We start from the raw sequence: 22,399 nt of genomic DNA on the forward strand, positions 1-22,399 counted from the left end.
GTTCCTATTATTAACCCAGCGGGCTATATAGCAGCGGCAGGACATCAATACTATGCATAGCTGGAAGTCCGCTACTCCGAGTTATTTCGGACACACACACACACACACACACACACACACACACACACACACACACACACACACACACACACACACACACTGGGTGTTCTGCTTTATCCCTGCACAAAAGACCCCCGTTTGACACTGACAGGCGCTGTGTGTGAGAAAGGTATAATCACATTAGAGCCAGACAATAAGAAGAATATTATCATTTAATTGTGTGTTTTTGCTCAACATGGAGAAACCTATAAGATCTATTTTCTTCACGTGCTCTTTACCCAAAAACATTTGAATAATTTTCAGTGAATTTGTTAAAATCACACTTCACTTATAAAGGAGCAATGCCTCCAATAAACCTCTTTCTTTAATCAAAAGTTCAATAAAATCAAAGAACCAAATGTGAGTAAAATTAAATGCTGCAGATATGAAACATTTTTATATTTATAAATATTTCTTTGTACAATAAAAGCTGCATTACATTCACGGTGCTACAGAAGATTATTCTAACAGGCTGAAGACTGGACTCATGTTCTGTCCGGCGCAATGTAAATGACTTTTATTGAGCCTGTGCGCGAGGAATGTGAGAACTTTCATCAATAAAAATGATCCTGGAGACGCAGTTTAGCGCATTAACCGGCAGATGGCGCCAGAACATTACGAACTTATCCGCGCGCACAGACACGATGATGCTCCAGCAGATTTCAGGCGCAAACAGGTGTCGCTCTTTGCCTTTGCTTTAAGTTTGCGTTTCCCTCTTTGTCTCTGTCCTCTGCAGGACGATGCGCAGAGAAAATTACATTTGCGTTTGCATGACAGTGTTTATGTTGAGTTTGATAAGAAGGTAAAATTTGATGTTTTGAAAAGGAAAGAAAATGAAAAGAAGAAATATCCACATAAATAAAAGGACATGAGAGATTTGTGGAGATGTGTTCCTTCATTAAGTTTACAGTTATGAGGTTTAAGTTTATGGTGCAGACACATTCGTTTGAAATGAATGACGAAATGTAAATATTGTATTATTATCTATCATTCATCTTTCGAAGTATTTATTATTGACATTTTGCAGTTGTTGTTTCTTGTATTGTTTTTGTTTCTTGTTGCTGTGACACAGTAATTTCCCCTGTGTGGGACTAATAAAAGACTATCTTATCTTAAAACCTCCAAATTAAACCAGTCTGTGTATGTGCGCGCGCGCGTGCGTGTTGCCTTTTGCTGCTTGTGTGTCCCCCTCTCAGTGAGGCTGGGCGGTGGGAGGGGGGCTGATGCTCCAGTTCCTGTCACACATGCTGTACAGCAACAATAATATTTGGAGAGTTACAAGTGGCTGCAGTCTGCAGCGCAAACCGAGACGCTATGACCAATGAGCTCCCTCTCTCTCTAGCGCGCGCGCGCGCACACGTTCAGGTCTCAGTTGACATCAGTGATCACCGTCAGTGTTTGTGCGCGACTTTAAAGCGCAGCTGCTCAGAGAAGTTGGTGTCCAGAGTGGAGACGGTGCAGGATGGGACAGCAGCTGGACGCCAGTGAAGGTGCTTAGTTCTGTGAGGACGCACAAGCGGCGCTGCCATTGCGCACAACTTCTCACTGCACGCGAACGCACCGCAGCTGAGTTCCAGTCAGGACTTTTCCCGTGCAGGAGCAGAGATGGCTGCACTAATTCATTATTTCATTGTTTTTATAAAATTCATTCTTTATCTGAAACTAACATTTTGCATGGAGGTAGATTTCTTCACACCTGTTCGCGTGGATCACCAAGAGGATGAAAAGCATCTGCACCGGCGCGCGGAGCAGGTGAATGAAAGACAGATCGTTATTAAACTAAATGCGTTCAAAGAGGAATTTTACCTGCACCTCGCGCCGGATTCTAGCTTCCTTGCACTGGGAACCTTCCCTCCTGAGAGCGGCTCCTTAGCATCCAACACCTCCGACCTCAGGGAATGCTTCTACTCCGGTGATGTCAACACAGATCCAGACTCCTTTGCCGCGCTCAGCCTGTGCAAAGGTCTCCACGGGGGGTTCTACTATAAAGGCATGGAGTATTTCATCAGCCAGGACAGGACTGAAGACGCAGCAGGATTTAGAAACTCTTTGGACAGGACGCATGTCATCCGCCGCAGGAGACGCGCTGCGCACTCAGGAGGCAACTTCACCAGCAGGTGTGGAGTTGCACCTGACACCAGCTCCACCGCTTCCCTGGAGAAATACAAGTACATGAGTGAACTGGATAACGATGGCTTAACTGAAACTGTGCTGAAAACCTTGGGGAGATCCAAGAGGTTTGCCTCCATCCCCAGATTTGTGGAGGTGCTCGTGGTGGCGGATGAGTCTATGGCTAAATTTCACGGGGACGACCTGAAGCATTACCTCCTGACCCTGATGTCAGTGGCAGCCAGGCTGTACAAACACCCCAGCATTTTCAACTCCATAAACATAGTGGTGGTGGGCTTCATGGTGCTGAATGAAGCCGACAAGGTACCCAAGGTTTCCACTAATGCCGCTCTGACTCTGCGCAACTTCTGCTCCTGGCAGAAGAAGCTGAACAAACACAATGACAAGCATCCTGAGTACTGGGACACGGCCATACTCTTCACCAAGCAGGTAAGCAGCAGCAGCAGCAGGGGAGGAGGAGGGAGCTCCATCAAACTCTGAACTCATCTAATACAGTGGCTGGTACAAGGAAGAGAACAGACATGCTGCACTCATACATGTGCACAGACAGATTATAAGATAAAGGGTCCTGGGCACAGAGATATGAGAAAGACAGCCAGACTGAAAGGGACACAAAATGACATTTGTAGTCTGTACAGGTGAACCACAAGACTCAGCCATGCAGAAACAACTCATCTGGCATCTCTTTGTGTTTACACTGTGATCATTGTTGTCGTTTTGTGTTCATTGTGCATCTTTTTGGGTTCATTTTGTGTCTCTTTGCAGTCGTTTTGCATCTTTGTGGTCACTTTCTCCACTTGACCTGTGACCGTTGCACCCATTCACTGATCCATCTGTGAACCAGTGTGTTATCTATCACAGCTGTTCAATGCCCTTCATTTAGTTCTGTGTTAGCTGCTTCAATGAGTCACTGGAAAAGATCAACTGAGCCAGTTCTTTCCATGAAAGACCTCACCTCTGCCTCTACAGAATAATAACTGGGTCATTGTCTGCCTTCATAAAGAACCTTCATAAAGACCAAAGCGTTTTATAAAAATACTAGAATCCAAATTTCTCCTTCATTCGAGCTGATGTGAGCTGACACTATCTGAAGCTCTCAGCATAGCCACAACTGTGAGATAATCCCATGTGGCCACCAGAGCTGTGACCGCTGACGAGTAAATCTTTCTCCACAGTCACTAACTTCTCTCTGACGTCTCGCTGTTGCTGCCTGCTTTCAATTAGGTCCAGTTTTTGGCTCCGGCTGGCCATCTGATACACAACCTCTCTCCTTCACTGCACAGCAACATATAAAAACACTTCAAGGTCAGAACGACTGAACAATCATCCCAGTGACGGGAAAGATCCCTCATTTACACTGAAGCCACTTATATATAGGAAAGTCCATGTCCAGTGTTGTTGTCCTTGTAGGGCACAATGAGCGCAGCTGCTGCGTTGGAAAAAATCTTGTAATAGGTTACGGAGAGCAAGTGGTGTGGAATACACATGGCTGGCAGAAATCGCTTCTGGCATCCCAGGGCCTCACTGAAACACTGGGTTAACAAGTTCATCAACCACAGTGTTTTCTGATTTACTTTGAACACTACAAAAGAACAAGAAAGTTATTTTTGATGAAACATAATAACACAGTCCCTGACCAGAAAGATCCAAACAGAAATAAAATAAATGTTAGATACACCCAGAGAGCCACGGGATGCAGCAAAGCATCAGTCGTCCTTAAAACCAATGAGCCGTGGCCAATATTCCATTAATAATGACTTGTGTGAGAGGGAAAAGGCTTGTAACTTTTCCTATGATGTTGAGTGACAAGACTATGAGGTTACAGTTATGCTAGCTGCTTGTGAGGCTGCACATCTACTTAGGACCACTGGGGCTTTGAGCTAAATGCTAATGTCAGCATGCTAACATGCTCAGAAAAAACAATGCCAACATGCTCTAGTGTTCACCATATTAGTTTAGTGTGTAAAATGCTAACATGCTAAGAGTCTACAGCTATGTTAGCTGTATGTGATGTACTGAGGACCACTGCTGCTTTGAGCTTAATGCTAACATGATCACAAAAACAATGGTAACATGCTAACCTTTAGCATGTGTAATGTTTACCTTATCAGTTTAGAGTGTAAAAACGCTAACATTTGTTAATTTGCACAAAACACAAAGTACAGCTGAGGATAATGTCATGTAGGTAGGTGGTGCTAGATAATAAGCTAAGGGACCACCGAAGTTATTACAATTCCTCCTGATGTCTAAACAAATTCAACAATTCACTCAAAACCACAAACATCATGATGGCGCTAGAGGAAAAGTCAAGAGATCACTGTAGTCAATGGGATTCATCATTGAAGAAAATGTACAAAATTTCCTTGGATCCCATCCAACATCTGCTGAGGTATTTCAGTCTGTACCAAAGTGGTGGACCAACCGACCGACCGACCGACCGACCGACCGACCGACCGGTCCCAACAGCCATTGCTATTGCTGGGGAGGCTTAAAAAATAACCACAGCACCATGACATGACAAGTATGGATGTTTTTTTAAGGCGTTTTGAAGTTTATGTCTGACAAGGCCAGGAAAATTAGCAAAAGTGGAAGTACCCCAAGGGGAAAAGAGTAAACAGCAAGAATTAGCCATTAAGTCATAAAGACTAAGCTGTAGTGCAGAGTGGAGTTGACATGGTTTCCCTTTACCCTGAGCTGCAGGTGGGACTCATCTAGACCTCCCAAACTATCTCCTTACGTCTTACCCCTTATCCAAACACCGAGGGGAAATCTGTAATGGGCTATCTCCCCTGACCTTGTGCCGCAATATATTTTGAGAGCAGAGCAGCAATAAGCAAACCCATGTGCCATGTGCTTTGTATTAGTGCCTTCTATGGTCTATTAATGCTGCAACCACACAAAGCATGTTTGGAACATGAGTCCGATCTGATTTTTCATGCTTCCTATGACAATAAAGAAAAAATTAACCCTTATCTCTCTGTGTGTCACCAGGATCTTTGTGGGTCCACAACCTGTGATACACTTGGGATGGCTGACGTCGGGACCATGTGTGACCCGAAGAGGAGCTGCTCTGTCATCGAGGACGACGGCTTGCCCTCCGCTTTCACGACGGCCCACGAACTCGGTCAGTTGATTGGCAGGGGCTGAACTTTCATACTATGCATTCTGGATTTATGCTAATACACACCTGAGCTGTAGCAGGCCTCAGAGTGAGATGCGCTCAAGGCAAGAGCTGCATATAACCTTAACTTAAAGTGTCAGAGGAATTATGCAGTCTGCTTTGACGGACGTATACACACATAATCAGTGTGCAAACCGGCCTGCCTGGAGGGCTTTGCAACTTTCTTGTGATCTATACGGCTGTGGTTCTCAGTCCTGATCCCAGAACACTGCAGGGTTTCAGTCCTACCAGCTATTTAATTACATTTACCTGATGTTCATTTGTAAATCAGCCCCTAATCAGGCGAGCAGAATCAAAACTAGCAGATCTCTGGGTCTTCCAAACGAAAGTTTAGATTTCCAAGAGTGAAATGGGAAGTTTGATACCACTCTCATGTCTGTGTATTAATTAAGGAGCTGGAGCAAGGACATGGTTAGCTTAGCTTAACAGTTACCCTGCTTTATCCAAAGTTTATAACGTCTTTAAAAGCCAACTCATTTATATGGTGCATCTTTTTATGTGCAGAAAGAGAAATGTAAAATGATTGTTTGTGGTTTTAGGGGAAGTTACATGCCTTGAGTTTTGCCTGAGAATCAACAGCTATGTCTGGTAACTGTGTGCAGATTATCAAGTTTTATCAAGTCCTGATGTCCCAGTGAGGTTGCCAGGTTTGGCTCCAACGTGTCAGAAACCAAAACCAAAAAGATGCCATAATAGGATATAACAGGATAAACAGATGAACAAACTGTTATTTTTCAAGAAAAAAACCATATAACTGCATTGAAACTGTTATGTTATAGTTTTTCTTCTAACTGAGCCCCACAGACAAGAGACTGATAACTGATGATTGATATTACATTAGCTGTTTCATGGACCTGAATTATGAGATTATACTGATTTGATTTGTGTGTCCAGTACAGCTTAAAGTAATGAATTTACAGCAACTTAACTGACAATACATACTTTTTTATTCCTCAGGAGTTTGTGATTTAGTCTGATATATATGTGAGATTTTAAAATGGAAAAAGAGCTAAAGTTGAACACTGCTAACCTGTTTTCTGATGCAGTTTAATAGATAGCATTAAAATACATGTAGTTTTACTCACTGCTAATGCTAACCCTGTTAATAATACAAGTGACTTGTTCTTTCACATTTTTAATAATCAGCGGTTGTGGGGTCTGTAAAAGAAGCAGGACTCCTGCCTCAGACCAGATGCACAAGTAACTCTTGAGGCCCCAAGAGAGGCATTGGTTTACACTAACCTCATGTATGTTAAGTAATTACACAATTTCCCCTCAACATGATCCTGTCCCCATGATTGAACAGTCTGTTTTTTTTTCTTTTGGAAAGTACTTCATGTTCATATTTAGGGAAGGACACAAATTCCTTGGGAACCAAATCCCCCCCCCCACCATCAGTCCAGCTTTAGAACATGGACGTATGCCACGCTGTATATTCCCATGCATACATGCATTCCTGTCTGCTATGATATTAGCTTCAAACCAGTCCAATTTGAGTCCACTTTGCCTAACACAGAGTTAACAGATGCATATTTCAGTGTCATCACCACAGAAACTTCACTGCGTCTACCAGGCAATTGTTACTAACTCCTTATCGTGTTTTAAATCACGGTGTGACTGTAAATAGACCTACTTGACTCTAACAACAGCCGTGACCTTCTTGTCTCTGTTCCCACCACCCCCCCCCACCCCAGGCCACGTCTTCAACATGCCCCACGACAATGTGAAAGCATGTGAGGAGGTATTTGGGAAACTAAAGGACAACCACATGATGTCTCCCACGCTGATTCAGATTGACAGGAGCCGACCCTGGTCTGTGTGCAGCGCCGCCATCATTACCGAGTTCCTGGACAGAGGTCACGGTTAGTAAACACTTCCTGTATATGTCTCTGGACTCAGATGGACCACTAATTCTGTCCAGGCTTCACGCTGTCAGCTGGTAGTAATCTAACCCACAAGAAACAGACCTTGGCTCTAATTTATCACAGTTATACTGATTATTTCAGTAGTATGACTGAAGGACAAAAATATTTCTCTTGTATGAAGAAAATGAAGCATAGAGCACTAAAGTCACTCTTGAATTGACTGACTGGCTTTGAAGTATCCTTTACAGTCACAGCTGTGTAGCTAATAACAGCCAGTCATAATCATTCAGGTGTACATCACATTACATTCTGACCCTTCCTCACTGCTACTCTGACCTGACGTCGCTGGTGCATCTAATTTCGGACAACTTATTAAGGAGTAAGCGATCATGGCGTTTCATGCATCTGCTGCTGCCCACTTCCTCGGTGGTCCACTATGTCAGGGTTTGAAGTTGTTGGACGCTGTTTTTTGCAGGATATTGAACTGAAGAATATTTAACTCAAACTTGGTTGTGGCTGGTGATTTTGGCTGTAAGATTTCTCTTGTATTAAGATCCCATTAGCATCTTTAGGTACGTTCATCTGAGAGTTATAATTAATACTTAGTTGCATCTCAGATTACTAAAGCTCTGCTAACATCCAAAGGGAATTGAAACAAGCAATGTCTCTTGAATCAGGATACTGTTTATATCTTGCTAAATGTTCATGTATCCGTTTGAGCTTTGTCTCACATGAAAGGGGCTTTGCAAGATTTCAAGGGAAATTGCAACAAGCTTGTTGCTTCTCGGAGGTTTCATACATTTAGTTGAGGATATTTCCCCTGGAAAATCAGGAAATTTTGGTTAGTAGGCATCTGTACAGCAGTTGCCATGTCATGTTGAACGAAAGGGCATATTGTTCACGGTACAATGATGGAATAATCGATCTAAAACACATTAAAACTTCTGATACTGTTGCTAAAATACCTCACATGGGATCAGAGCTCTGGATCCGTCTCCAGAAATCCTGTTTCCAATCCAGTAAACTCAAAGTGACGCAGCTCTCAGCTTCTCAGAGAAGATTACAGCAAAGCTTTGTGAAGTGTTGGAGAATGAAAAACTAATAAAGTGGATTATGTTGTCTGCTGGTCAGATTGTTGAATATCTGGGTATATTCTGCCTTACTGTGATGTTGTTTCCAGATATCCAGCATCTGCATCAGTGGATGGGACTAGGAAAGTATTTGTTATATTAATGGAATCGACTGCAATGAATAATACACAAATACACTTGAAAAGGAAAAGAACTGCGTATATCCTAGTACTTTTCCTTCTTCTACTATCAACATTAATAAATGTTTTAATATATCATCTCCTCAGTAGCTCCTTTTCGCCAAGTTTTTCCTGCCTGAGTGTAAACTCCCATAAGTGACTGCAAGTGGATTGTGTGTAATAGACGGAATTAAACACACCAGTTCATCACCTCCACTAAAACAGACCTCTCACTTCAGAAAGCAACACCACTGTCTCTGCTACATGAGTAATTTGCTTAATCTAAACAGGTGCCTGTCCTCTCTCACATGGAGCTATCTCTGCTTTTTCTACAGACTGAAGACAAAGTTATTGATCATATAGCATTAACTGCTTTAAACTCATTCATGCATTATTTATATGATCAAATGATATCTGTCGTTGTTCATATTGTACAGTTATTTTTGAATATTGCTTTAATACTATAAATCATACAGACTTGTAAAACCTGCAGTCATTACCTTACATGAACTTCCCTGACCATCCTTGCAATGAATATTTTTAAAGAGCAAAATTGATTTTGAGACGTGATATCAGGAAGATGATACAGTTCATGTTCTTCCCACAAGATGATAACAAGTTCGCGTTACCCTTTTAGTTGATTCATATTATTTTCATATTGATGGACTGGACATGGTGCAGATCAAGGAACACTAATGGCTCTAAACCTTTTAAAATTACTGAAGATACCACCAGAGAAAAATCAAACACCGAAGAGGAAGAGATCAGCAAAAAAATCTAACCAATTAGATTGATAGGAGTGGTCCTGTACTGCTCAGTTATTGTTCCGTACATCATCTATTGCTTAGAAATATGACGAAATACAAACAAAATGTAAAAAAATCCAGTTCTTATACTACAGGAAGAAATATCATCACATCAGATCATAAGTGGACATAACAGGAGCTATTTGTAAGTTTTAATTTAGCCAACATTAGCATTAACAGCTGTTTAGTGACCAGTCCAAGAGCTTCCGCCATTGTTGTGTTTACAGTACAAGAGGTTATAATACGTCCTGTGAGCAGCGCGACTTCTTCAGGGTAGAGTGGACGCTACAGTGACTCCCTATCGGAAAGTGACAAGACAGGGCAGCCTGGCTGTAGCTAACTGGCTAGCATTCTAACTTCATTAGATGTGATACAAATAAAAGCTAATCAAGAGAGTTGCCTTCCACCTCTGTAGACAGCTGTTGGTGAGTAAAGGAATCAAGTTTGATGCTGAACTTGCTCTTTTAAAATTTCATGATCTGATAGATTATAGTACTGCACAAATAATGTATAAAGTTCATATAAATTTGTTCATCATCAAATTTTGTGTGTGTGCGTGTAAAGAGAAACTTAAATACCAACTTTAAAGGAGCTATTTGTAAGTTTTTGCTATTGCTACATAGCTAACGTTAGCATTAACAGCTGTTTACATACGAGTCTGGAAGAAACATTGTGAGTTCAGTATCAAACTTTATTCCTTTACTCACCAACATCTGTCTCCAGAGGTGGAAAGCAACGCCAATGTTAACTGTTGTCTCTATCACATCTTTTCTTAATTAGCACACTAACCAGTTAGCCCCGCCCATCTTGTCACTTTTCTATCTACCCTGACGATGTAGCGCTGCTCACAGGACGTATTATAACCTCTTATCTTGTGAACACAATGACACCTAAAGCTCTTGTCAAGCAACAATCACCACCACCTGCTCCTGGCAAGAAACCACATTTGCCAGCAGAGAAAACGTATGCACATGAGTAATCATGTATATGCATATGACTAAACATAACTATTTGTTTGGCTTTTGTCTGGACTGTGTAGCTTGTGTCAATATTAATCTGTTCTTTATTTATTTCCTGAGGGAAGTTTCTTGCTTTTACGTTTCTAAATGTTCACCAGCTAGTCACTAACGTTGTCTGTCTGCTGACTGGTAGCATACAGTCGGTTTGTTAGAGCTTTTGTTCTATAAACTGAAAACAGCTGCTGCTGGAAACAGGGATGATGCTGGAAATCAAAACAGTCAATGATTAAAAAGGCTGCAACCAAAGGCCTCAGAAAACTCTGGTCATGGTGGCTTCAGATGGAAGGATATTTGAACACACTTCCAGATTTTAGTCATTAAGTCACCTCGATTTTAATATCCATATGAGGGAATGCAGCTGCAGTCTGATTTATGGCCGTGCTGTTGGTTTGTTTCACAGGAGACTGCCTGCTGGACCAGCCTCAGAGGCAGCTGTCTCTCCCTGATAATCTGCCTGGCTCCAGCTACAGCCTGCACCGTCAGTGTGAGCTAGCCTTTGGTCACGCCTCCAAACCCTGCCCGTACATGCAGCCCTGCTCCAAACTGTGGTGCACTGGGAAGGCCCGTGGACAACTGGTCTGTCAGACCCGACACTTTCCCTGGGCGGACGGCACCAGCTGTGGCAACAGCAAGGTCTGCTACCGAGGAGCCTGCACTGACAAGAACACTACCATGCACATCAAGGTGAGTGTTGACCCATCAGTCCTTCTTGGTCACTTTTTATGAGCACAACTGATGGACCACTGTCCCTCGCAGGTGGACGGCCGGTGGGGGAAGTGGGGTGCGTTTGGAGAGTGTTCCCGAAGCTGTGGTGGAGGAGTTCAGCTCGCCAAGAGACAGTGCGACAACCCGGTCCCTGAGAACGGAGGCAAATACTGCTACGGCCTTCGCATCAAATATCGCTCCTGTAACCTCAACCCCTGCCCTGACACAGGTACACTCATCTCTGTTTGAGTGTGTTCACACAGGAAGACACACAAAGGGCATCATTCATTCAGATTTTTGAGGGAGCACAATGTTTCACAATGTTATGAAAAGTTTAAATTCATCATACAAATTTACTTGCAACATGGATTAGATCTATAGAGAAGTCAGTTTATTTGTTCTCAGTTTAAAAGACCTGCAAACTATATTAGTCGGTCTCTTAGTTAAGCTTGTTTTTGTCACTTTAATGGAAAGCTATAAGTTTTCAAAATGTCTCAAATTAAATGGTCGACTTACATGCTACATTGGTTTTTTGGAAAATTGATTACATTACATTTGCAAAACACACCCAATAAGACGCCTTTTAATTGCCCGTGTTATTATTATTGTAAAATGCATATACAAGAACAGAAAGCCTGATTAGCTTAGACATGCTAACTAATCACGATCCCTCGAGGAGTTGTCAATCTACTCTATGGTTGTTTTTCTCCACCTCCAGGTAAGAGTTTCCGTGAGGAGCAATGTGAGGCGTTCAATGGCTTAAACCTGAACACCAACCGGCTGGGGTCATCTGTGGTCTGGGTACCCAAGTATTCAGGCATCTCTCCCAAGGACAAATGCAAGCTCATCTGCCGCGCTAACGGGACTGGGTACTTCTACGTCCTCGCTCCGAAGGTGTGTCCGACTTACTATTTACACTTAATCATTTCTGATATCAAACATCAGATTGTATCCGTTTGAGGCTACATACAGGCTACTACGTTTTAGTTTCAATACGCATTAGTTTTGCTACATTTTCGCTAGTTTTCCAGGCCCTAAAACTGAGTCTTTTGGAAATGCTGCTGTCCCTGTTTGAACTTGAAGACACCCCCGGTTATCAGCTTTGACTACGAGTCATGAAAGCAACATGAATAATGAAATACAAGAGTTACTTGTCTTTGCTAGCAGCTGTTGTGCAGTTAAATTCTGCATTTTACTGCTAAAACTGTTTTTGCTGTTTCTCATTTGTTGTATTTTGTGCAACTAATCAACTGCAGAGTAGATAATCTGCTTCCTGTTTACATCAGCTCATGCATACCCCGTGTACGTGGATGGTCATAGTTTCTGATGCGGAACTAAACCGGTCATCTGGACGGAGGTCATTTTTGTTTTTTAAAATAAACACAAGGTAGTGGGACGTAGGCTCAATCATAGTTCACTTTTTCTAATCACTGAAAAAGTGCAACAAGTTCAAGAACATAAATTAAGTTTACTAGATAACCCTGTAGACGGGATGTGTTCATAAAGTAGAGAAAGGCAAATCTATTCACTGCTTTCAAATTACCAGCCAATCATAATTACCCGAGGCTCATTTGAGCCTGGTAATTGCTGGCTGTGTTGTGAATGTGGCTGCATGTGGCCTGTAGACAGCAGCTCTGTCAGCTTCCATCATGCTGCTACGAATAAAAATGTCCTTAGGTCTGCCTAAAAACATGAGACGTGACTTTGGGAAATTCTCTCAATATTCTGAGCTGCTTTTGTGCTCGCTAATGAAATCTGAACTCCTTGTCATTGAACACCCCGTCGTGAGTCAAAGCCTCATGGGAGGTGAAATTGAAGCATTTATTGAGGCGCTCTGTGTTTACAGTAACTATTTGCCTAGTGTGATTTGGCTCTTATCCACAATGCAATAAGTAACAGCTAGATCCATCGGCGGCACAGCGGTGAGTGGTGCTGTGTTGGTGGCTGCTGCTGCAGGATGGATGGAGTGGTGAGAAAGGGAAACATGCAGGGATAGTATCACTTCACAGCTGTGGCTAGTCAGCTACTATTTATGCAACCAGCATGAAAACAAGTATGTAGCAGCAACACAAGGCCATATCTCGTTTACACTCATGGACACTGCACACTCTCTCTGCTCTAACTGTTTTTTTGGAGACTGGGAGTAAAAAACGTCTGTCTTGCTCTCTCTTTCTACTCTCTTACTGTTGCTCCTACTCACATATAACCCAATGACATCAGCCCAGCATGATGTAATCTCTAAAACCTCACACCCTGCAGGTTGTGGATGGGACGCCCTGCTCTCCTGACACCTCAGCCGTATGTGTTCAGGGAAAATGCATCAAGGCGGGCTGCGATGGCAAGCTGGACTCCAACAAGAAGTTTGACAAGTGTGGTGTGTGTGGTGGAGACAACCAGGGCTGCAAGAAGGTCTCAGGGATGTTCACCAAACCTGTGTAAGTCCATCGGCACATTTCAAGCGCTGGAAAAGGTCAATGTGGAGGTCGACTATATTTTATTATTAGGTTTATGTTTAGGGGTTTTCTTTTTGTTAAATGAACAAAGTAATGATAATGACAAGATTGAAGAAGTAAATTTAAAACATATTTCATCCTCGGGACGACCAGAGTTTTAAAGCAGGACGCAACGATCAAGGGCCTTCAAACAGGAGACAGGGCCAGAGGGGAGGCGTGCAGCGACACGTAAAGAAACTACAGTGAAGAAATCGTACTCCTCTCCCTGCTATTGTCTTGGCAAATTTGCAGTCACTGAAACAAAGATGAGGAACTACAGGCCGATGTCTGTCCTCTCTGGGAATATAAGAGCGCCTGTATATTGGTATTTACGTTTAGACCTCACTTCCACAGATATACAATGTATATCTGGTTCTCCGCAGAGTTTCGAACATTATAAAAGTTGCTGAGGATACAGAGATCGTCAGCGTCTTACAGGAGCAGAAACAGGGTCATGGTGCACTTCATGGTGCCAACAGTCATTCCTTCAGCTTAATGTTACCAAAACAAAGAACATGATTGTTGATTTCAGGAAATCCCCCACTGTCCTACATCAGCTAGGCTCTGAAATCTCCCGGGTAGATACTTACAAACATTTCGGGACAGCAGACTGGATCTGTTTCATCTTTTTGCATTGTAGTGTGGTATTAAAAGCTCAGCCTGTCCAGTAAAAGACTTTTGTCATTTATAATCAGCATGCTCTTAGGAAGGCCGAAGCTATTCTGGCTCTTCCAAATCATTGTCTATAAATGGAGATGATTTACTTCTGTGGCTACTCTCCCTAGAAGTGGGCGCCCAGCTAAGATCACTCAAAGACACAACTAAGAAAGATCAGTGAGGTAAAAATGAAGCCCAGAGTAAAAGCTAAATGCATAAAGGAATCACTGGAGCATGAACATCTCTGTTCATGAGTCAACCATATGTGATATATGATATGACCATATCTGGACCAAAATGTCACAGTGTTTTTTTAGTACAGAACACTCATGTAAAATCAATTTCATGTTTCCCACCAAAACATCCTGGATTTGGCAGGAAATCATCTTCATTACTTTGTTGCATTACACAATGCAAAGTGATACTGGCAAGATTTTACATCCTGAAGGGATAATATCTACTATTACTTTGCCTTAATGCATTGGTGTTGATGTATAATGTATAGCATAATTAATATTTTACATCTCCACTCTTCCTCTCCAGTCATGGCTACAACTTCGTGGTGATGCTGCCAGCAGGAGCCTCCAACATTGACATCCGTCAGCGCGGCTATCGAGGAATGGTCAGTGATGAAAACTACTTAGCTGTGAAGAATCGCTACGGGAAGTACCTCCTGAACGGCAACTACGTGGTGTCGGCTGTGGAGCGCGACCTGCTGGTGAAGGGCAGCCTGCTGCGGTACAGCGGCACCTCCACGTCCGTGGAGATTCTGCAGGCCACCAGACCCCTGCAGGAGCCTCTGACTGTGGAGGTGCTCTCTGTGGGGAAGATGACTCCACCCAGGGTGCGCTACTCTTTCTACATCTCCAAGGAGAGCAAGGAGGAGAAAACTCTGCAGAAAGAGGAGAGAAGCATCAAAGCGCAGAACAGCGTCTTAGTTGATAGCAACAAAGTAGAAGCGAAGAAGCAGGTGATGGGTAAGAGGCCAGTTAGTCACTGGGTGACAGGAAGTTGGGAATTATGCACGGTGACTTGTGGCAGCGGTCTCCAGAAGAGGCTGGTGCAGTGCCAGAGCATGGAGGGGCGTCCTGCAGTGGATTGCGACAGTGCTGACAGGCCTGCAGCAGTCAGAGCATGTGGGGATCCATGCCCCATGTGGGATGTTGGCACCTGGTCTCACTGCTCCAAGTCCTGTGGAAGGGGCTTTAAAAGGCGGCCAGTGCGCTGCATGACCGAGAATGGTGGGAATCTACCCAGAGAGCACTGCTCTGGAAGGAGGAAGCCTCAGGAACTGGACCTGTGCAACCTAAAACCATGTTAGAGCAGAACTTAAGCGGCCCATGGACTTATCTTTGGAAGTCAAACTGATGATTTGACACGACCTTTAGCCCAAATCAGCGTAACAGTGATTGTTTCGCTGTGTTGGGTAGAAATACTCTCAACTTCAGTCTGACTGTAGTTGCAGGGGAAACCCAGTGGAGATAGAGAGGATCCTCCCCCATCATGTTTACATGAAAATAAAGACGAAAAGCTGTCTGCTCGTAAACTGTCAAACCATCTGTGGCAGGTTTGACTTTCGGTTAGTCTACCTCGACCAGGAACGACGACATGATGCCTGTGTGAAGTGTACACAGAGCAGAAAGATGCAGAGACAGTGATCACACACATCTGCACACAAACATCATTTCTACACATGCAGAGGATGAAATTCCAAGTTAAGGATGGATGAAAGTCTGTGAGACTCACACTGTGCTGATATCTGTGAACTGACATTTTTCTCATTTCACTGGGGAACTAATCGATATGTGAAACACAGTACTGTATCTGCCATGTTCAAGACCTGATTGCAGTTCTTGCATCTTTCTTTGTTTATTTTTCTTGATTCGGTGCTATCGGCTGAGGTCTGCCATTCAGAGTCAGTTCATCTTAAAAAAAAATGGCTTTACAAGCTTCCAACATGACAGTCAACATTATATCCTACACACTTGAAACAGTCTTTATCAATTGGATCAATAACAAAGAATCCCTGAATTTTACTAGAGACCAAAAATCTTAAAATATTTTTTTATAAAAGGTAAATTAGTTGAGTCAGAATTAAGATGTTAGCATCGTCTTTACAGTAAATGTAGGCTGTTGTTATGGTGCAATCCTAATGCGTCTTTGCCCGTTCTGCTCAACTGTTTGTTCTGTGTTGCCAAAGAGTTATAACCTTCTACAAAGCCTTAGTTTTGTGAGAGACACGTCTCTGCATGAGCTGGACAGAAGTATGGCTTTACTCAAAGAACCATTGCGCTACATTTCTGTCATCACCTTCAAATGTTCTCCTGACTGTTAAAGCTCCCACCTCCTGCGGCTGGAGGCTTTAAAGATGGCTGTAAAAAGTTAGTCCACCAATCGATTAATCTGTCAACAGGAAATGAATGATAATCAAAGGGTGGCTTTAGTGAGTAATGTTCAAGTCAAAACTTCACTGGTTCCAGCTTCTGAACTGTGAAGGTTTTGCTGCTTGTGTCTCTTTGATGTGATGGTTAATTGAATATCTTTGGGTTTTGAACTGTTTGTTGGACAAAAGAAGCAATTTGAAGACGTCATGACGAGGTGTGGTAAATTGTGATTAGCGCTGTATAACGAACTTTAATACTTTTATGCCCAACCAAATTAGTTTCATACTATTAAGAATCAAAAAATGTCTTGTCATCTGATACCTAAGGAATAAATGAGTAAATCTCATCAGCGTCAGTGAGCCAATGAGCATGAAGCATGCTTGGACCTAGATCTAATAACGCTGGTGATTGGTTGTTTATTTACACGAACACTACAAACGTTTGAGTGTGTAATTTTCTTTTTGTAAAAAGGAGTTGATAAAATTGAGTATGTTAAATATGATTAAGAACTGGAATTGGTGTCAGTACCAATATCCAATATTTACGAACGATGGCCAGCCCTAAATGTGACCAACATTTCTCACTAGTTTTCTCGACCAGGAAGTATCAAAATATCCGTATAGATTTCTCAAACCACTCTTAGCAGCATAAAACCACTTTACCAAATATCTATATGCTCAGTAGGTATTCCCCATGAAACATACCCATAGTGAAATTAAAGGTAAAATCCACTTTAAAACACAATCAACCACCAAACAGATATTGTTGTACTTTACATCCTGGCGTTGCATTTTGTTGTTTTGATGAACATCTCCAACACACCTGGAAATATGTGGAGTTCAAATTAATCGACAGTCTTAAAAATATTTGGTAAAAATCCATCAGACATCACAAAATGATGATAGATAACTCTTTGTACTTAAAGGTGATGAGTCTTAACATTTAACAGAAAACCCTTCAGTCTTAATCCCCAGTTTGTTTTGGTTCAGAGGGACCAGCAGTTATACCATCTAAAAGATGGTTTTGTACAGTTTTTTTTCTTTTACATCATGTACAGATAATGTTATTTTCATCAGTTGTCTTTTGTATTGTATACTATGTATACATTCATCTAGCAGTATAAAATAAAGTATATATATGAGATTATACCCATATGCTGAATCATGATTGATGATCTGTCTGTGAAAGTTTCTATTATTCAGATCTTTTACATTAAGACAATAAGGACGTTACGGATATCTGTTGTCTCCTGAACGTCTCCCTGTGCTCCTGCAGTATCTGTTACATAAGATTTCTGCTGCGCCTGCAGTCTCTCTTTACATTAGATGAGACAGTCTTCTCCAGCTGAAGCATGACCGATGAACAGTCATTCATCCACTTTGGTATTCTGCTGATTCAAGCTCTGTTATCGCAGCTGTACTGTAATAACACACCCAGCTTGGCCAGCGCCTGCCCAGTGAACCTGACGCATTGTTGGACAGATGTCTTTCAGATTTGGACGCCCTCACCCCGAGGATTTGACCTACGTGCAGGTTTGAAGGTACTAAAATCAATATTTGTGGTTGGAAAATGTGGATGAGTCACGACATGAAACTGTTTCCACAAGGTAAAGAGAACTAACCATTACTAGTTAACTGATGGTCCTATATAAAATCGATGGAGTGCCTCTTTAACTTTATTAACCCCAGGTGAGAGGTGATTCGAAGGCCACGTATTTGCAAAATTAAACATTTTGTAAAACATCACCCTGTTTACATCCCTGTTATCTGCTGATTTACAGTAAGATAAACAGATTAGGCCTAAAACTCAAGTGGGATGAAAAAGGTCACAGTTCTGAAAACAAAGTAAGATCCAAGACTATTTCCCTGTGGAAGAAAAAGTTTAAAAAGGAGCTATTTGTAAGTTTTGCTATCCCTACACTGTCAACTTTCGCATTAGCAGCTGTAAGACTTACAAGTTTAGAAGAAATGTTGCGATTTCCTTTACTCACCAAGAGCTGTCTCCACATCGGATTAACCATACATACAGAGGAAGTATTCGAGGTACTCTAGCCAGATATTTATCCAAATTAGCCGATTTTCTGTACAGTTGATGTGAGTCAAGAAAAGTCCTTTTTCATTCCCATTTCTGACAAATGTCTGGTGAATCTGACACATTCTCAGTAGGTGTTTTCAAGATTTTAACCTTAGCAAAAAATGATTTTGCACAATGTTAATTTTGCTCTTTGTAGTTTTGATGCGGTTAATATTATTCTAATGGCAGCTCAAAGGATAATTTTAGTTTAATCTGTGTAAACAAACCCTGGGCGAGACACAAACCTGCATACTGTTGGTTTTTGGTCTTTTCTTGTGATTTGCTGACAATAAACAAAATACAGACTCTCCAGCCTTTTCCGTTCATTAGGATGCTCTGTCTCAAGCTCACTAGCACTTTGTAAATATTTATCAGCATGTGAGTTTGTAGAAGTTTATGGTGTCTTGCTCTGTAAATATTCAACTAAACGAAATATCCAGATGCTCTGAATTCCATTTCACCTGAAAAGCCAAAACCACTAAACCTGTAAACCAGATGTGTTTTGTTGTTTTGTGCCCCTTTTTCTTTAAAAGAAATCTATAATATCCAGTCAGTCAGTGCAGCCTGTGAGGGCAGTTTGCTGAAAACACGAACACAATTCTCTCGTCATCATGATAAATATCCAAAACACAGTTGTCAGCCTGAAACACAAAGAGAAGAGAATCTAATCTCTGCTAAATGAGATGCTGTAGATTTGCATAAATGAAATTGTATGTGCGCACAAACGGCAGCAGTGACTCATCAGTGTTAGATCTTTCTTTTGGCTTCCCTGTGGTGTCCTCTGGGATGAGGCAACACAGACAGGCTGGGTTAATAAATATGAGGATGGCTGTGTGCACTTTAATGATGACACATCCTATAACTCCTGGTTGCTGAGTGAAAGATAAAAGAGCAGACCTTGTGCGATGGGTTCAGTGATTTGTTGGCGCATCTTTCTGGGGGAAGTTGAAAAGATGAAGTTACATGATGACATCTTGGGTGGATTGGTTAAACAAGCAGGGAGGGGGGATGGATAGAGATTAATGAACCTAGGCTGGGAAAGACTTGGATGGGTGTTCGGTCTCTCTTAATAAAATGAACATTACTTTTCAGTGTTTTCCAAAAGCAACTCAAAGGAGATCAGGCAACTAAATATACTTAGTTAAGGTTACTTAAAAGATTAACTGCAGGTTAATGTTTTGAAAACATTACTGTCATGTTGGTAGAAGATGGGATGTGAACCATTATCATTCATGCTGCTATCATATACTTTGCTGAACCGATCCATCTATTTGTAAGTATTCTCGGCCACCAAACATGGCTTCTTGCCAGGAGCAGGTGGTGGTGCTTGTCGCCTGACAAGAACTTGGTCATCGTTGCGTTTAAAAGACAAAAGGTTATAATACGCCCTTTGAGCAGTGCTACAACTTTAAATGACGAAATTGGCCGGGACTAGCTGGTTAGCGTGCTAACTTCAGTAGAAGAAAAGACATGATAGAGACAAGATTTAACATTGGTGCTGTTTTCCACCTCTGGAGACAGCTGTTGGTGAATAAAGGGATGAAGTTTGATGCTGAACTCACAACGTTTCTTCTAGACTGGCCTGTAAAAAATATGCCGACGGGTCGTTTGTGCTGCAGGTCATTATGAGCCATTATTATTATAATTATTACTATGATTTGTTGTTAGGCGACATCTAGTGGCTGTAGTACTTATGACAGGAGCAAAGGAAAAAGTCCAGTGACGTAGTATAAGGAGAGATTCTCGGTTGGAGGAGGTTGTGGCGGATGGATGTGACCAAACAGGAATATGACACAGAAGAAAAGTAGCAGTAGTAAAGGTAACAGTTAATGTTGTTTCTATTATCCATGACAGTTCGACATGTTGTTATTATTGTAACCATGACGACAAAGATTGTCTAATGTTGAGGGAGCATTTATTTTAACCCAAATTACGATCTTTTCCTAAACCTAACCTGGCCAGGAGCGTTTATTATCGTAACCATGGCGATGAATGTAGGTACACTGCTGTCGGTACAGTCCGTGTGTTTATTATTGTAACCATGACAACCAAGGTCTGGTACACTTGCCACCGTAGGAGTCCTATTTCGGGCGACACTCCTAAGGGTCGTATTAGAGGGTTGGAACAAATGACCTGTCTGGTTGTTCAGGTTGGAGGAGTTGTTGTCTAGACTGGTAAGTAAACAGCTGTTAATGCTAATGTTAGCTATGTAGCAATAGCAAAACTTACAAATACCTCCTTTAAACCTCTCCACTAAAACATTCTTGTGGTGTTATGTGGCATCAACACACAACTTCCTCCTACAAATATGTGCATGATACTGTAAGTTATTAAGTTTTTGAAAAGTGTTAGCCACAGCATGCTGGCCTTTAAAACTGTAGCTGTCAGTCTGGCACCAATCAGCTCCCTGGAACAATCAACACACTCAATCACACAATCATTCACTCAGCCAAATAGAGGCTCACATGCAGCTCATTACACACACACACACACACACACACACACACACACACACACACACACACACACACACACACAGTAAATTCACCAGAGAGGGAGGGAGAGATCCACAAGAACACACCAAGGGGATTAAGTACATAATACATAATACACTAATCCTATAAACTATTATGAGCACAGGCAACTGCTTTTAAGAAAAATATATAAACATATTTCATTATAACTGTTTGAACAAATAACCAAAGGTACAGCCTCCTGTCTCTCTCATTGGCTCCTAAATTAGGTGGATGGAAAACTGGAGGAGTTGGGTGGAGAAACATACAAGCTGGGAGGATTGAGTGTATTTATATGGTTTTGTATGGGAGTGTCCAGGTTACACTGAGTTATGATCTGAACTGTTGACAGGAAAATTATCATTTGCTCAAGTTTGAGGTTCAGCGCAGTGTTTTAGTAATTAAGAGGCTAACTTGCAAAAGTCTTTCACTGCCTAATTTGTTCAGTCAGTAAACACCAGACATGGAAAACAGCCAGAAGCAAAGTTGTTGCTAAGACACTCTGGATGTTTATTTCATAATATATAACACTGCATTACTCACTAATTAGCCTCAAATGTTTATGTTAAAATAACACATTTTACATTAAATTATTTCAAAGTTACATTGTGCATTTTAAAGGTTCTGTAAATGATCGTCACTGCTACTAGATTTCACACTAGACCAACAGCATCTCACACCAAAACAAATGCTTCAGTCAGACACACCTCCGACCTCCGTTCAGCCACAACACCCCCTCCTCCCGTCCCTTCATGTTCTCAGTCAGCAAGGTGTCACGAAGCCAAGAGACAGCGGACACTAAACACACAACAAGAAGCTCAACTGAATAAAGTTATCTTGTGTACACAAGAGCCAACAAAAAAACAAACCAGCCACAACCATTAGCCCATGCTAGCATTGCCGTGAGAAGCCCTAGTCAAAAACTCTGCACCTCTCCCAATAGAATACTTTAGGATCCTACAGGGTATTCTATCCACGCAATAGGAAATATGTTTGATTCTATAAGAATTTTCCCAGTCCTTTGGAAATTTATATTTTTTCATTTGAATTTTCAGTCCTATTGGAAATATATATTTACTATTGGATCTACCTTACTAATATTCTTATTTATGTTCTTTCCTCTCTACAATAATTACCAGTAGGATTCTTAATTCTTATTGAAAATTTTAAGTGCATCATAAAAAATTTTTATATAATATGTAATTCATTCAGTTCTTATATAATTC

At 41.7% G+C, this 22,399-nt stretch overlaps 1 protein-coding gene across 1 annotated transcript; it reads left to right on the plus strand.

Moving 5' to 3' along the window:
- Positions 1-1,397: 1,397 nt before the first annotated feature.
- LOC111671360 (A disintegrin and metalloproteinase with thrombospondin motifs 15-like) lies at positions 1,398-17,735 on the plus strand. The gene is made up of 8 exons (XM_023428477.2): positions 1,398-2,658; positions 5,221-5,353; positions 7,105-7,272; positions 10,750-11,033; positions 11,106-11,283; positions 11,773-11,948; positions 13,314-13,489; positions 14,747-17,735. Exons 1-8 carry the CDS (start codon positions 1,705-1,707, stop codon positions 15,522-15,524), a joined length of 2,847 nt encoding a protein of 948 aa, XP_023284245.1. The 5' UTR covers positions 1,398-1,704; the 3' UTR covers positions 15,525-17,735.
- Positions 17,736-22,399: the final 4,664 nt, after the last annotated feature.

This window comes from Seriola lalandi, unplaced genomic scaffold, assembly GCF_002814215.2.
Source record: "Seriola lalandi dorsalis isolate HSWRI2012SDOR001 ecotype SW California unplaced genomic scaffold, Sedor1 jcf7180002054875, whole genome shotgun sequence".
Taxonomy (NCBI): Eukaryota; Metazoa; Chordata; class Actinopteri; order Carangiformes; family Carangidae; genus Seriola; species Seriola lalandi.